This window comes from Gadus morhua, chromosome 14 (genome assembly GCF_902167405.1).
Source record: "Gadus morhua chromosome 14, gadMor3.0, whole genome shotgun sequence".
Taxonomy (NCBI): Eukaryota; Metazoa; Chordata; class Actinopteri; order Gadiformes; family Gadidae; genus Gadus; species Gadus morhua.
This window is the reverse complement of record NC_044061.1, coordinates 16,867,706-16,885,653: the sequence shown is the minus strand read 5'-3', so window position 1 is coordinate 16,885,653 and position 17,948 is coordinate 16,867,706. Positions and strand designations below refer to the sequence as shown.

The 17,948-nt window shown below is 42.1% G+C and overlaps 1 protein-coding gene across 1 annotated transcript in view; it reads left to right on the top strand.

Annotated features, from left to right (window-relative positions):
• The window catches only part of dhodh (dihydroorotate dehydrogenase), a 17,388-nt gene extending 413 nt beyond the window's left edge, over nt 1-16,975 (top strand). Inside the window, exons 2-9 of the mRNA XM_030377381.1 lie at nt 671-883; nt 2,283-2,482; nt 5,419-5,501; nt 9,813-10,000; nt 11,253-11,366; nt 13,233-13,386; nt 14,710-14,869; nt 15,688-16,975. Coding sequence (XP_030233241.1) covers nt 671-883; nt 2,283-2,482; nt 5,419-5,501; nt 9,813-10,000; nt 11,253-11,366; nt 13,233-13,386; nt 14,710-14,869; nt 15,688-15,919 — 1,344 coding nt within the window. The 3' untranslated portion in view covers nt 15,920-16,975. The remainder of the gene's footprint in view (nt 1-670; nt 884-2,282; nt 2,483-5,418; nt 5,502-9,812; nt 10,001-11,252; nt 11,367-13,232; nt 13,387-14,709; nt 14,870-15,687) is intronic.
• Nucleotides 16,976-17,948: the final 973 nt, after the last annotated feature.

Below are 17,948 nucleotides of genomic sequence, written 5' to 3'. Positions count from 1 at the left end.
CTATTTAAAGAAGGTCTTGGCAATAATATCGCTCATTGAGAACCACCTTCCCTAACGTTAGAGTAATGGATACGTGTAGTTACTTTGAAACTATTTTATAGAAAGTGTTTTACGTTTATTCGCTTTATTTACAACAGTGTTCCGGTGAACCCTTAAACATACCTTCGGTGATGACATTTGTTTTTCTATTATTAATTTGGTTCTTTCAACTTCCCATAGTGCTGTGTCTAGTGACGTTACATAACTTGTGTTATTTTAAATCGGAGGTATATGCCTTGCTGGTTACTAGAAAGCCTGTAACCCCCGTAATCCCTGTTCAATATATCATATTCTCTTATTATATCAATAATTCAGTCCCAGTACTAATTAATAGCAACGTATGATTGATGACAATGATATTCTTAACTCCAGCGAAGGTGCCGAAGGTACAGATTTCAAATTGTAGAGCATTATTACCTGTCACTACAAGGTCATTTTCGGGACCCTCCCTTTTTATTGACCCAACAGTAATGAATGATGGACAGGAACGTGGGGGAGGGAGAGCGAGGTATATACATGATTTAGCAAATGAGCATTAGATAGATTTGAACCACAGCCTCCACTAGGCATTTTTGCAGGGGGTGAGCCACCAAGTCGCCCCAAGATTCATATAAGTGTATCTGGTCACCAGAAACGTCTGACGGATGCTGTGAAGATCCTTGGTTCAGGGGCCTTGGTGTTCACCTCCTACCTCACCGTCACCGGAGATGAGCGTTTCTATGCCAACCAGCTCATGCCGCTTCTGCAGAGGATCGTGGCAGCCGAGACTGCTCATGTGATGGCGGTGAAACTGTTGAGTCTGGGAGTGTCCCCGCTGAACTGGTACCAGGACCCTGCCTCTCTGGTACGCACCCACATGCTCTGTCCCCGTATGTCCTGTGTCTAGGTATGAACCACAGCCCACACCCAAGCCTTGCCATGCTTTAAATAAAGTAGAAATCGGCATGTTGGCACAGAAGAAAATGCAGCTTTGCGAGAAAATTGAAACGTTGCTTTAAGCTACTATCGACAGGGTGCGTGCAGGGTGCTCAGTCACTCTAGTCAAACTTTTTCCACACACACAATTTGGGTCCCAAGACCAAAATTGGTCACCAATACTAAATGTTTCTGTCTCTCCACACAGCAACACGCTTTGGTAAAAGAACCACCAACACAGCAGAGTAACTAGATCTTAGAAATCACTGTATTTGCGTTTCGACAGCCTAAACCTCTAGTGAAAATGTGTTTTTTTCAAATTTTGCGCCATTGCCAGCTTCACTGGTATATATATTACATTTATGTAACATTATTGGAAATGTCTGCATTGATTTATAGGGGACATACCACCAGGTCTAAAGCAACTGCTTTTTCAGTGCTTTATTTTTATTGTGTTGTATCTCTTGTTGTGCTGTCTTGCTCCGTTTGTGCTCTCATGAATCTGTAAAGCGACCATTAGTGTGAGAAAGGTGCTATATAAAATGTACTTATTATTATTATAGTGCTCGCAAAAGCATTGAAGTTTTTACCAAAGCTAAATGAAGAATTCCAAGACTGCACAAGTTTTTTTCATTATTGTGCCTAACAAGAGGAAACCGCTCAGCCGAGAGGCATTTGTTTACAATTTTCCGTTTGCCTAACAAAGTCCACACATGAATTGGACATAGTCTACTGAACTACAGGGTGGTAATCCGCCCTTATGGAGAAACAGATTTCCCTTCCGAAATTATCGAAAACCGTCAATACTATCGTTAACAATGAAGAGGTGAATGTAACGTGTAGAAAACAAAGAGTAACATGCAGAACAGATGGTTTTGCACAAACACTTGTGCCATGTGTATTACATGTGGAAGTTAAATTTGTAGTGACAGGATGTGAATACCGTGCATAATCAGACAGAACGTAAATCTCTGTCTCCATAAAGACTGGCCACTGTTTGATTTCAAAGATGTATATTAACTCTAAGTTATTTTTACCCTTATTATATTATATAGGCTATACGTAGCCTATATGTATATCAAATTGAATGCAGATGCTGAAATGAGACATATGACAAGTACATATGTAATGTTGTGAAAAGTACATTTCTTTGTTGAAGCAGTCAGTACTGCGCCTTGTCTATGGACAGCTGTAGTAAACCCAGAGCAGGAACAACACACTGCATGCTCTCTTTGAGAAGCAACACAATGCAATGAAAACATCACATTAAACAATAAAATCATTGCCATTGTATTTTAAATGAGTGAATGTCCTCCTCACCCACACAGGAAGTGACCGTGATGGGCAGGAAGTTCCGGAACCCCATTGGGATAGCAGCGGGCTTCGACAAGCATGGCGAGGCTGTCGACGGCTTGTTTAAAGTGGGCTTCGGCTTTGTAGAGGTGGGCACTATCACCCCCAGACCGCAGGAGGGAAACCCAAAGCCCCGCGTGTTCAGACTACCGGCGGACCAAGCCGTCATTAACAGGTAGGCTCATGACTCCAAGCCACCCTTAATCAAGTCATTTGTATTGCCCTTAATCACAGATATTACGAACATGGTGCTTAGAGGTGCCAATGGTCCTAAATCGTGTCATCAAGCCGTTCATCCCAGTCTGTTAACGGTTAGGCCTGCAGTGATGGTAATAGGCTTCTGGTTAAGTATGGAGTCCCGCTTTTTTAGCGGTTTTTACATGCGCATAAAAGTTCAAATATTCCCAACTTTTCAGCGCGGGGAGTCGAACCACATGTCATTGTCACACTTGCCCAAGGCAGGCAATCAAGTCAAGCAGAGATGTGGGCTTTACTGTTTGTTTTAATCTTGGGCTGATTGTCACCTAGGGTTGTGACCGACATCACGATGAAGCGCTTAGTAGTTAACCAAAAACCTTGCAGGGATTGCTCTGTAAATCAAATTGAGAAAATAACGAATGCATATGCATGCTATATTTAATACGTTGGCCTATTCCAGAGACGTGACGTGTTAAGTCTGTGAAAATACCTTGTCAGGCTACTAGGGATGGGCAAAGCGATTATTTTCCGGGAATCAGTTCTTTCAGTTCCGTTCACTATCATGATTCGTTCGTTTTATTAATTCGTTCGATAGTTTGTTAAGTTGGATGATTTGTTACGTAATTTGCAAGGGAATCGGAAATTATGGAATAAATGTTAATCAATATGCATGTAGCCTACTGCTTTCTAATGTTCTGGCGAAATTATCCAGGTTAAGTGTAAATATTAAGCATGTATATAAAGCACATACGTGCCTTTTTTTTCCATTAATATCCTTAATACATAATGGGGTGAATTAAATGGCATCTTCCAAGTAGCGCTAATAAGCAGTGAAGCACGTTAGCAGCTAGACCAAACGACTCATAATGGTAGGTAAAAACAATACTTTATTAAATCATGCAATTGTGATGTAGAACAAAATAAAAAGAAAACATGAAGTGCTTGCATGATATAGAAGCCAACAGCGATCGTTAGTTAACTTGTGTGGTGGTGCCTTATCATTTGTTTACCCATGGGCAATGGCAGCGCGATTTCTACCTGCTCTCATTGGCTGAATCGATGAGAACGTTTTAGACTCAATCAATATAAGGTCACGGGGAGATGAAGCTCTGTTTGTTTGTATATTTTATTTACGTGACCATCATTTTGTCATAGTTCGGTTTTGTGTATCAGTTCTCGTCGTACAACTTCGGGATTCGTTCGTTCCGACCTGCACCTTACCGCACCGAACCGCCTAGTGGGAATGCGCCATTACAGAGGCCTACGCGCTTACATACGCAGAAGTTTAATATTGCTCTCCTCCTTGAGCCTCCCAAAATGTCTTGCAATATTGATATCTCCTCTCTCCCCTGCCAATGTTTTAGTTGTTTTATTTTATAATGCTTTGTGTGTAGGCTATGTCAAGTCTACTCCTTACCTCAGCCAATTGGTGTCCCAGTTACATTTTCTGTTTTTTCATTTCTAATTCTACTTTTTTCTGACATTTACCATTTTCCAACTCCATCTTTAACATAAGCAGCTCTTTTTGCTGTTCAAAAGTAAGCCCAGCGACTCACCTTTATCGTCCTCACAGATTCCCTTTTCTTGTAAATTTACTTTCAGGATGTTCTTTAGTTTCCTTAACCTATTTGTTCCAATTACCCTTTGAAAATTCTCAGCGTTGTTCAACAGTTGCTCCTTGTTGCATTGGTGAAGCAGAGGTTCCGATGGACACTTAGTAAACTCTTCAACAGACATCTTAGTGTCACTTTAGCAAACCCAACCCAACAATGTGAAACTAACAAAGCTACTCCCTACTTTTAGACTTGTAAACAACCTGGATCCTATCAAACCTATCTAACTAACTTAGCCCTAGTTGTTGGGCCATTAGGGAGGGGGGGGGGGGGGGTGGGTGTGTGTGTGTGTGTGTGTGTGTGTGTGTGTGTGTGTGTGATGGATTTCTCAACCTATATAGCCTAGTGAAGATAAGCTTACACTGTGTCCTTTCACCAAAATATCCAAGGTATTTAGAGGAATAATAACTATACTGGAGCAATCAAGTTCAGATTTTTCTGTCTCATTCACTCCCCTCTCTCCCTTATACAAACGCACACACACAGCTCCAAGTTGTCTCTCTATCATGCATTGCTGCTCCTTTCTCCCGTCATAAGAACGGAACTGTATGTAAGTGTGGCTATCTGTGACGCTGCGTGGCTTTTTAAAAAAGTTGGGCTACGGCTCTGTAGATGGCTTTTTAATTTTAGTCATTGAAAAAATATGTATGTCTCGGAAACCAGAGTCAATCCTGTGTTTCTGTTCTCCGCTGTGGTGTCCACAGCACGGAGCTCCAGTAACGTTACAGGACAGCAGTGGATTATTTTAGCTTGTACTGTATTCCAAGTTTAGCGACCACACCAGTTTCATCTTAGCTGATAATATAGCTTGAAAAAAATAGTTTTTGTCATAGTTTGTCATCAAAAATAGATTGTTATTTCGAAAAAGGAATTGATTAGTCTTGTTTTCGTCAGTGAAATCATGTCGAAAACTAGGACGATAATTATTCGTCAATGAAATTAACACTGTGAGGGTTAGTCTTCCAGGATAGTATTGAGTATACTAGCACGCACTACAGCCTCACAAAACGATAATTACCTGCATTGAAAGTAAGGTGGAATGTCGAATAGTGTTTTAGGGAGACCTGTTTTCTCTAAATTACAATCGCATATCAAGAACTGATCAAATGGCATAGATATGTGGATGATCGCATAAGTCATATAACCATGTTTAAAGCTTAAATTTTATAAAGCTTAAAGTTAGGATATTTGGTGTGTTTGGATATAATATTAGTGTAAGGCTAAGAACCAGAGAGTGCAGTTTGGTCTCGATTAATGGTCTGCTTAGTATGTAATGTTTGGTGTTTGTGGTGTCCTATAGGTATGGGTTCAACAGCTGTGGTCTGCTTGAGGCTCAACATAGGCTGAAGACTAGGGAGGCGTCCCAGCAGCTGCTTAGGAAAGGTAGGAGGAGAGAGGAAACAGCCCTGGTGCCTCCCTACTTCTCTAATAAACTCTCTCATCCTGTATACTGTAGTACACATCATGTATGTGTCTCAAGTCATTCCTCTCACCATTACTTCATTTTCCTCATAATCTCTACCTCCTCCAAGACGGATCTCCCTTATCTTTTTATAATCTCTGATGCCTCAATTTACTAGTCCTTAAACAATTCAAACAGTCTCTCTCTCTTTCGCTCCCTTGCTTGCTCGCTGGTTTTGAGCTGCGACAGAAACAATCACTGCAAACTAGGAAAAATAAAATCTCTCTCGCTCAAACTTTCGAAATTATACTAGCAATATTACAACTAGAAAAATATGCAACAAATGAAAGTATAATAATTAAAGGTAGAATATGTCGATTTTGGCATATTATTTTCTAAAAACGACCAGAACTAGGTTATTTATATATATTTTTTAACCACTTCTTATTTCAGCGAAATCCTGATATTTTTTAATTGAAACGGGCAATTTTTGTCAAGTCTGATTGGCGAAATTTCCCCTTAAGCACAGGCATCCGGCAGAAATACCGGGAAGACGGGAAACACAGGGAGTGAGGACGGAAGTCGGAGAAATAGATGGCGATTCACTCTATAGTTTTTTTCATTCAATGTTTTTATTGCTCCCTTGTGATGGAACAGGATTATTCGCCAGTTTGCCGCAACTTCTGTTGCCGAAGCTTTCCATATAAATTGAAATGTAGAGGTGAATCAAACGACCCATGAAGATTATCTGACAAGAGGAAAGATACGAGAGTAAACATTGGTGCGCATTCCAAAGACAAAGAGGTTTAAGCAGCTAGGAACTACTATTAGCCAAAGAAGCACCATTTGGCTCCTTGCGTTATTGGAATAATAGTACAAACAACAGTATTAATAGCCTGCTTTATTATTTTGATTATACTGTTGGAAAACGTCATATCAATGTCGATAGTGTAACAGTATTATATGATAGCACAATGCAGTTAGTCGTGGCTCCGCTATTCTCTCAAAGAGATGCGCTACTCTTGCAACAGTAGGCTGTCAATCACTGTAATCGACACATAATGAGTAATTAAACAAGTTTTGCGCTTTTCATGATCCTGTGTTGATTTTAGTCAATCATAACCAGAGACCAGGGCACGGTTAAAAGTAACTTTTTTCAACCCTTGCCCGGAAACGTCCCTAAAAACATTTTGAATCGTCCCAAATTTTTACCAACAATCATTTTCTACATTTTGAGTTGTTACTTACTGATAATATAATAAAAACACAATTCACTATGTTGATAAAATAATATATTTGTTAAATTTAAAATGCTCATCATCATGAGCAGTTCTAACTGGAGAGAAAGTGAAATCCGCAAGCTGCTGATCATGTCTGGTTCAGACTACATGATTTTGCCCCGATTCTTTCGTCGCAGACAAATTTGCGAGTAGTAGGCCTACACGATTTTGGAAAGTCGGCGACGAGACTAGGTCTTGGAATGTGACTTGCTTGCGATTTCTTTTTGTCTGCGACGTTTGAAAACCCCAAGACCAAGAGTTTGGCATGCAAGAAATTTTGGGGAATTGCAATGATGTATTCATTGTTGACATGGAAGGAACCCCGCCACCAGTTGTGCGAGGGAATACCACAAACAGCTGGAGCTGTTACTAACTAGTAAAGAACTACCTAGTAAAGTAAAGACTAGTAGAGATGCCTGGTTGGCGTTCATACCCACAGACACCTTGGTTTATCCACGGGTTGGGTGGATTGCGTGGAAAAAAAGTAATAGGCTAATTGGATGAATTGCGGTTGGTCGCGGTTGAAATCAATAAATAATAAGTAGGTTAACGTATTGACCAGACAAACGGAAAACTGACAAATTTGACATATATTTTTAAATAATCTCCCTGCTTGTGGAATGCGCGAACATCTCCGCTTGTCCGCTGGTTTTCCATAAGCATTCCACTGTGCGATCATCCCTGCTGCATAATGCATATGCCCTCACACGCATTGTTGAAATCATATGGATGCTTTATTCTTCTATGTGGCTTTTAGTAAATGATCGGGCTATAATAAGACCACGTTGGCTATGTAATCGTTGACAACAGGGGGCATTTCATAGTGGTTGGATATTTTAGCATGCCGGCAGGCTTTTGTCGGGCCACGGAACACGCAACTCAAAGTCGGGACTGTCCCCGCAAAACCGGGACGTCTGGTCACACATGATCGGGAGGCTGCGGGTATCAATTGTTGAAAAAAACCTTGCTTCGGGTAGATATTGATGTTAGGCAGCGGGTGCGGATGACATTGCAGCTCATCCACACTTCTCTACTAACTAGACTTCACTTCACTACGCAGAGGACCGCCATCATAATGCCTAATGAGGAACTCGGGATCCATTGTCATTTACACTTTGTTGCTGCGTGTATCGTGAACGATACAAAGTAAAGATTCTGGAGCATCGCACCCTCGAATCTTGTGTGGCCAGTCTCCGACCAGACAAACCCGATTTCCTGGCTCTGTGATCGCATAGTGTGACATGTTAAATCGTGTAGTCTGAACCAGCCAGAGAAGGTGATGCAGCCTTTTCCAGTGAACCAAGAAAGCCCGCTCTGTGACGAACCGGGGATTTTACCCCCTCGGTTTTACACAGGAAGAGATAAGATGGTGAAATCGCCGGGTGTGCCAAGCCGCGACCGAACTGGCTTCGCAGTGTAAAGAGGCCGTCACCATTGTTGCAAGCAGTCCCTGCATCTCACTGAACAACACAAACGCGAGCGCGCCAGCCAATTGAACCATCGTCCAATCGTCCTTTTTCCATTTACCTTTTCACATAAGTCTTTTCTACCGACCGTCATTCCGTTCTGGTTCGCAGAAAGTGTAAATTTAAACAGAAAAATGAAGTCAGTGCCCACAAAATTCTCTTCATCTCGAGGTCGACCCGAGAGAAAATATTGATCAATTAATTACGTGTTTATAATCACGTCCCCGGGACGACGGGACGACGTCAATTTTTAATCCCTGCAGGGACAAATGGTAGGGGGCAGTGGCGTTACTACATATTATTTAATTAGCCCTGAATATAATTTAAAGGGTTAAATGTGTGTGTGTGTGTGTGTGTGTATATATATATATATTTGTGTGTGTGTGTGTGTGTGTGTGTGTGTGTGTGTGTGTGTGTGTGTGTGTGTGTGTGTGTGTGTGTGTGTGTGTGTGTGTGTGTGTGTGTGTGTGTGTGTATATATGTGTGTATATGTATATATATATGTGTGTATATGTATGTGTGTGTGTATATATATATATATATATATATGTGTATGTATATATATGTGTATGTATATATATGGCATATATATATATGGCATATATATGTGTGTGTATATACATATATATATGTATATGTATATATATATGTATATATATATGTATATATATGTGTGTGTATATATATGTATATATATGTATTAGTGCTGATTTTAATCGCGATTAATCACACATTTTATTCTATTCTAAATATTCCTTGATTTCGGGCTGCTAGCCTTTAAGTGAGATCAGAGAGTGTTAAGAAGGACGGTAAGAAGAGAGACCCGCAGTGAATTCAACCCGGTCCACTTGACATCGGGTAGGTGCATGACAGTGGTAGTCCTACCGTAAAACTTCAATAACCAAGGCTTTTATTTGTTTCAATCACTGAACTTTCGAACAAAACTCTTGCTCAGCAAAGATGGGAAATACTATAACATTTATTATTTAAACCAGTATGAATATTCCTACCGTACGAAGGCCTATACACATTACCAGGCTATCGAAACACACACACACACACACACACACACACACACACACACACACACACACACACACACACACACACACACACACACACACACACACACACACACACACACACACAGTGGCAGAGTTGTAATCAGGAGAGTCGGTAGAATTCCTGGTGGGCCGTTAACGTTCCGGGGCTGTCGGGCTGATCACTGCGGGATAACAATATTGCGTTTATAAAAGTTCCTTGCAGCGCCGTCCGGCAGCCTGAGCTGTGCTTCCGCAACCTCTCACTCACTCAACATACGCAACGCTCACAAACTGTCAACGTTTCCTGACATGTTTTGTGCATGTTTACCTCAGTGTGCCTGTTTGAGATTCTATATGTGTGTTTCTATATATGTGTTTCTATATGTGTGTTTCTCTGTGTAATGCATGTAATTATGTGGATATGACGTTTGTCCTGTATTGGTGCGTCTATGTCATCTGGTGTGTGTGTGTGTGTGTATAATTGTGGGTCTCTCTGTGTCTAGCTGGCCTGCCGCTTGGCATCAATCTGGGGAAGAACAAACTTTCCCAGGATGCATCAGCGGACTTCATGGAGGGGGTGCGGGTGATGGGCCCCCTGGCGGACTACCTGGTGGTCAACGTGAGCAGTCCCAACACACCTGGCCTCAGAGACCTGCAGGGGAAGGCACACCTGCACACACTGCTTCATAAGGTATCGTATGGGAGGAGGGTAGCCAATATGCTGCTTTAGGGTGCACTCACACTAGGCCATCTGTACAGTGCCCAAGTCCGTTTGACGCCTCTGCGCCCCTAAAGCTAGATCGTTTGGCTAGTCTGAGCACTTCAAACGTACTCAAGTACAGTTCAATTCCGTGCCCTGAGCACACGGTACAGATGCTAATGAGCCAAAGTTGAGTTTTTGATCCAAAACCCCCCGTTCGTCACGGCGCAGGCTTTCTTGGTTACTTGGAGAATAAGTTCACGTCTGAGTGTAAGCTTCAAAAGCGATTAACTATTTACAGGTGCAAAAATGCCAACATATTCTTTATTTTGCTGACGACTTGTTTTTTCTCCCGACAAAAAGCCTCGTAAGGCCAGTTCCTCTGCGTCTCTCTCGTAGATCGCACCACCTTTCAACGTCTTTGTTTAATACGACTGCATCACATTTTCTCACGTGATCAGCAGCTCGCAGCTTTCTTTCTCTCCAGTTAGAACTGCTCATGATCATAGTTGTAATGCATTCATTGTGTCTACACTTGAGACTTAAATATGTGTGTCTTTGTCTTTGATAAAAGAAAGTACCTTACTCGTACTTGAGTAAGGTACAGGTGTCAAACAGACTTGCGCACAGTACAGATGGCCTAGTGGGAGGGTGCCCTAATAAGGTATCACTTTGGAGGAGGGGAGCCTAAGCTCCATGAGGTAGAAGAGGCCATATTGTCTGAACAGTTCTAACCAACATCAAGGTCGCCCGCGCAGTCATAAAACAGCAGTCATTTTGCAATACTATAAGATAGGGTAAGATAAGAAATAACTACACTTTATTGATCGCAGACAGCAAAGGAGGATGCCACAGCAGGAAATACAGGACGGTAGTAGAATAAGTGTTAGTCAAACTATTTCCCAAAACTTGCCATGGAAGACAACATGGTGCTGCTGCGATGTCCTACCCCTCACATCGGCAGTGGATCAGAAAATATACACATATAACATGAATAACAGCACTTTCTTTGTTGTGTATAATGATGTTTATGTGTATAAGTGTATATGACGGGTCGGCTTAGCTCAGCCTGCTAGTTCGATCCCCAGATCCTCCTAGCTGAGTGTCCCTGAGCAAGACACTTAACCCTAACTGCTCCTGACGAGCTGGCTGTCGCCTTGCATGGTTGGATAAAAGCGTCTGCTAAATGCCCTAATTGTAATTGTAATGTTGGTGAACCCAATTGTTTATGTTGGTGAAACAGGTGCTGAAGGAGCGAGATGCCCTGCAGTGTGAGAGGAAACCTCCAGTGTTAGTGAAGATCGCCCCAGACCTCTCTCCTCAAGATATGCAAGACATCGCTGAAGTCGTAATAGAGGTCAGCCTTCATCTGTACTAAATGGTAACAAGAATGGCAATCTGCGTTTACTCGTTTCGTATAAAACACACCATTTTTGGATGTTGCTATTTTGTAGACTGGTCGAAAACAGAGGGTACAAATCTCAATGTTGCAGAATGAGTGCACTATTTAATACCTATTATGCACCATAAACGTTTGCAACTGAAATTACGCTTATTACTGCACTGTCTGATAAATATATATTTTTTATTAAAAAGATATTGGATTTTCAACAGAACTTAATCGTGAGTTAACTCACCAATAGTATAAGGTCAAGTTCGATAAAAAAATGAATTGAAAAAAATACCTGCTGAGGAAACAGGGCTTCCTAGCAAAGTGGCCGGTCAGTCAAATCTGATTTGTCAGGACAAACCAACTGTTGATTAATCGTCGAATGGGCCTTTCCAACGTTCGGCAGGCAATTATGGTTGCTTATTAAGCTGCTCTTCTTGATGCTATGGAACTCTTCTTTCACTTGCAATGGCCTTCCCGACTTCTGGCGGTTAATTTTTCGTTAATTAACCTTTGCTAAGCATGTAATGACCGCTGTCAAGGAGAGTGAATTTTTGCCTCTGATTCAAGTCTTTGATATCACTCCGCAAGTACTCCAGTAACTTATCAACCCCAGCGTATTCGGTTGCTAAGCGACGTCAACATCTTTGGGGACTGTTTCTCTGCTGATCTACATTACGAATGGTAATTGTAGAAAGAAACACTGTGTGAAGTTATTTTTTCATTTTGGCAAGTAGCCCTGTAATAAGCGGAATAGGGTATAGAACGTCGCTGGTCATCCTCGAAAATACACCCCTTCAGAGCGAAGCAAGTTCTGGTGTCCTGTTTGCCCCGTCTGGGCTTATTTTCACGATAAGGACCGGCGTTCTATACATTATCCCTTACATATAATAGTGCTGTCAAACAATTCATTTTTTTATCGAACTTGACCTTATACTATTGGTGAGTTAACTCACGATTAATTGCTCTTTTAAAATTCTAATTTATATCCACTCCAATTTAAATGAAATTAGATTATCAAATTGTGTGACAAATTATCATTAATCCCAAATGTACTTAAAGGACAATTCCGGTATTTTGAACATTGAGCCCCCTTTCTGGTTTGTGTAGGATGAAACAGAGTGGTTAACACCGACATTTTTCAATATTGGTCCTGTCTCGGGTATTCGGCTAATCTCGAATCGCCCCTGCACCCTGCCTGCTTCACTATGGCTGGCTATGTGCATTCCCAAATCTGTCCTTAAAACAACCCTAATCGTTCGTTTTCAGAAATGTGAAACTCATCAGGCGGTTAGTGGTGTTCGTTGATGTTCCTGATCAAGTATCGTAGCGAAATACAGTTTCTGGCGTGTTTTATTTGGCATTTTGTAAATCCATTAAAATGGAAACTGGACCGGAAACGGAAAGGGGGTGGTTGTAGTCTTTTCGCTCGGTTCTAGTCCTGCTCTTGATACGGAGAATATATATATATGTGTGTATACATACACATACATACATACACACACGTGTGTGTGTGTGTGTGTGTGTGTGTGTGTGTGTGTGTGTGTAATGTAGAGACGTATACATCCTCCCTCTCCTCACTGGAGAAGCCTCCACTGGTATGTATACCATATGTGTATGTATACCATATGTGTATGCATGCATGTATGTTTGTATCTGTATATATGTGTGTATTTATGTACGTATATTGAAGTGTGTGTGTATGCATGTTCCAGAAGATAAACTCTCTCAGACATCAACCGCTGAACATCTCTCTGAGAGAGAGAGAGAGAGAGAGAGAGAGAGAGAGAGAGATCATTTTTCCTAGTTTGTCGTTGGTGTGTTCATTTTCAGCTGGGCGTGGATGGCCTGATGGTGTCGAACACCACCGTCTCCAGGCCCCCCACCCTCAAGGACCCTCGCTGGTCAGAGACGGGGGGTCTCAGTGGAAGGCCTCTTCGGGAGCTCTCCACCGACACCGTCCGAGAAATGTTCCGGCTCACTGGCGGTATGAAGGGGTGGTCCCCAAAAACACAACCCATATTATTTCATAAATACTAACACTATGCACCCAAGACCAGCTAAGTCCAACTCTACCTCTACACCACCCAAGACCACCACCAAAACCAAAACAACACCACCTGACCACCACATATAAAACCTCACCACCAACCATTCTACCTCCACAACACCCAAGACAAACACTACCTAGACAACACATATTGCTACCAGTCATACTAGCTCAACAAAACTCAAGAATAGACCTTTGCTCTGTTCCAATACTCATACTTCCATGAGTACACTTAAACGTTGTACACTGTCCACACTCACTAAGTGCGCAGATTTTCAGGTGTCAGTGTTGTTCCAAATCGAATACTCCGTGGTGCGCTAACCGGAAATGACGATCGTGACTGCAGCAGCGGCTCGTACCCCGCATTAAACAATAAAAAGCTATAAAAAGACTAAATAAATAAATTACTCCATTTATGCAGGTTATGTGGAAAATGCGCCGACGTTGGCTGAGCCTTGCTCCACCTTTTCCTCTTCGTAGCTAAGATGGCTGCCGTTGAGTACGAAAACTTTTACATCGATCGACACTCAGCGGTTTGACCGTTTTGAGTACACCATCCGGATCCTTTCAGTATACTTCTTTTCAGCCTGATCTTAATTGGAATGCCCTACGTACTCAAATTAAGTATGCACTGGTAACCCAGGAGTCCGGCCGGTTCTAAGTGGCCCGCAATAACTAAGTCCTGATGTAAGCAGTTACATAACCGAAAACATGTCAAAAGGGCTTTTATTGCCAAAACTGGGTTAGGGTTAGGGGTTAGTACGAACTTTAGATGCATCTGTTTGTTTCACAAGTGTTATTCGGCTTGAATGCATGCAGCATCAAAATAAAATCAATTTGACACGGAAGCAGCTGAAATAACAGTACAAACAGGATGATGAAAACCGAGTGTCGGGTGTTAGACAGCAATCGTGATACCTATAAAAACCCTCTCCTCCACATAGTTAGCTTTAATTAAGTGCTCGCTATCTTTTGACAAGATACAAATCATTGGTGCATCCAGGGGTAATAAAAAAATGCCCTTATTTTTCATGGATTCTGTGATTGTCAGCTTTTCAACAAATGTAGGACCAAGCCCACAAACATTATGACATCAGATTCTGAGCTAGGACAAGATAGTGATTATTAAATCCGGTTTCACTGAAAGTTTTACAATTTAAGTTTTTTTAGAATGGGAATCTAGTAAGCAATTATGCTTACTGTATCTAGTGTTTAATTTCTAGTTTACCCACTGCGCTACGTTTTGCTGCGGTTTTCCAGGTAAGGTGCCGATTGTTGGGATTGGCGGGGTGGCCAGTGGCCAGGATGCTCTGAATAAGATCCGAGCTGGAGCCTCCCTGGTCCAGCTCTACACAGCCTTCACCTACCAGGGACCCCCCCTGGTCACCAGGATCAAACGGGAGCTACATCAACTGCTGCAGTAAGTTGGTGGATCGAGGGGTCTGCGTTAGTAGGCCTTCTGCAGAACCCCCCCCCATGATAAGGAACATGCCTTACAAGCCATTCCAGGCAATTTTTATTGTCAAGTAATTTTCATTTTTATAGTTCTTAATCACAGTTCTGTTCTCAAATGCCTTTACAGACAATTAATTTAGGACACCCCCTAACCCCTGCTCACCAAAGGGCCAGAAAAACAACCTCAATTATCAAGGATAAACAGATTTGGGAATTGTATACAGTCACTTGCTGCAATTGTAATCAGGCAGTCACTTACTGCAAGTGTAATTGAATGTAAAGAAAGTGGACCTAAAAACAAAAATTATCTTTGACATGAATGTATGAATGTAATGTTGACATTCTGTGGGCAAAACCTTTCATAATCAAAGTTAAAAAAAAGAGCGTGCATTAATACCTCAATTTGTATTATTCGCATTAAAACAAGATTGTGTTAATGCGTAATTAAACTTGGGTAAACTTGCCCAGCCCTTGTGTGTGTGTGTGTGTGTGTGTGTGTGTGTGTGTGTGTGTGTGTGTGTGTGTGTGTGTGTGTGTGTGTGTGTGTGTGTGTGTGTGTGTGTGTGTGTGTGTGTGTGTGTATATTCGCTTTATTAGACATAACTTAATTGATGGACTCATTTGTTTTGATATATTTGTATGTGTGGATTACTTGGGTTGTTACTGACATCGGGTGAAAATTTCATGCCGATTCACAAATATCGTTAATAAGAAAAGTGTTCAATACTTATTTTCCCCATGTGAGTGTCTGTGTGCATAAACCTTTTCTGCAACCCTCCCCAGGGACCAGGGATTCAGCTGCATAGCCGAGGCGGTGGGAGCTGACCACCGTGGGGCGTCAGAGGCTCAGTCCCCACCAACACACGGCACCAACCAGGCACACCAGGCCCAAGAGACCCCGGTCTCAACAATGGTACCCCTGGTACCAGCAGCCGTCTCTACCAGCTCCGCAGGCGAAGTGAACCAGGGCGCTGCAGCGATTCCAAACCAAGGAGAGGCTTTCCGTACCGTCTGACAGACAGGGAAGTAGTCAGACTGACCCTTGACGACCAGCTGGGGAACGGCTCGTGGGTGTTGAAGGCTTCTGAACCACATGCCAAAAAAATACACCGTCCGTTTTGTTTTCTGCAGAGATTTTTTTTTTTTCGGTGTTAATGAAATACAGGTCCTTTCATTATTCTGGGGTCCACAGACCAGCTGTCTGTGTAAGGCTTTAGTGTAACTATGGCTTGATAAAGTGATCCTTGGGTGTCTTATGGATTTAGTTGTAGATGGGTTTTCACGATGCAATACTACGTACCATTTGAGAATGAATACAAATGAATGGCCTAACATAATCTTCTGGATGAAGCAGTAATTCCTCCATATAGTTGATCACAAAATAAATAAAGTATGAATCAGATATACCGTTGTAATATTGTTATTCAAAATGCAATGCAAAACTAGGGTAACCTGGACTTGGCTATGGATATGTGCTATGAAGACCTTAATGGATATTGAATTAACATCATACACTAGTCAGTTATAGTAAGCAGTAGGCATGTCAAACATTAAACGTTGACTATAAGGACCAGTTGGTGTCAGGTTTGAGATTAAGGATCTCACTCAAGGGCACCTGGTCGACCTCTCAAGGTGCTAGTTGAAGTTGTTGCAGCCATAGGCCTACCTCAGGGCATACATTTTCACGGAAATGTACCCAATCTTGCGTGAGCATACGCAGCTCATCATCAGTGTTTTGCTTTTAATAGGACATAGCCACTGATGAATGAAATTACGTACTCAAAGCTGTTCTCTCCGTTATGCGTGAATGACGCTTCGGTACGCTGGTCATTTACATGTAAAACAGGCCTCATTCTTTTGATTGAGGCATTAATCAGAGGCACATCTCCATTACTGGAAGCATCGCTAGATTTAGGTGTATGATAGCTGGTCGTGTCCAAAGGTGGCTGATTTTCATTGTCCGTGATATCTGTTGATGCGCTGGCCATGTTGAGAAAAATGTGCAATGCCGACGACTGCTGAATGTTTTTGTATTCATGGATAGCGCCCACCTGCAACCTTTTAAAGGGGACATATTATACCACCAGGTGTGAGTGTGATCAGCCTTACAAGCCGTTTCGAAAATCTGCCCCATATGACATCACTAGAGGGCGTGTCCACCTAGATCACACTCGCACCAGGTGGTATAATATGTCCCATTTAAACTTTTTTTCTAAACGCAGTGCCCCCCCCTTTTTAACGAACACACACACACACACACACACACACACACACACACACACACACACACACACACACACACACACACACACACACACACACACACACACACACACACACACACACACACTGTTTAACCACTCAGAGAGCCCCCACAACTTCCGGTCTGGGACCCAATGCATCCCACAGAGTAACCACGCACACACATCCGGCGCACACATCCGGCACAGAGGCCACCACTACTTCCTGTCTGGGACCGTAAATATGCACGATCAAATGTACCCCAAACTGGGGTATGTGATTTACTTCTAACATGATGATAACCTTTGCTTGTAAAGATACGTAAATAGTTGATTAACATTTCGCCATACATTTGTATAATATTTCACTGCCTTTGTAACATAGTGCCAGGCAACTTTTGAAAAACTTTGAGTAGAAATCGCTCTGGTTTAAACAGAGGTCTCCCTACCAGTCAGCAGCCACGACCATCTCTGCTGCTTAGCTTAAAGGGGAACTTCTCTCATTTGCATTAAGCTTTGTATCGATCCCATGGACATATTAAAGAAATGCATTTAATTTGTGAACTGCATTTTCTTTTCAACAAGGAACTCTCTGTAGCCAATCAGATGCCTCCCTCGTTTTCAGCCAATCACATGACTGCAGTACTGACCTCGCCTCCGAGCTTCCCGGTTCCCTAGGTCAAATGTCTATGGGAAATAGCATGGGGTTTTTGAATGATCGTACATAACAATCTCTAGGTAGTAAAAGCGTTTTGAACTACACACTTTTCCCATCTAGTTTCGGCTGGGTTTTGGGATTGTCGT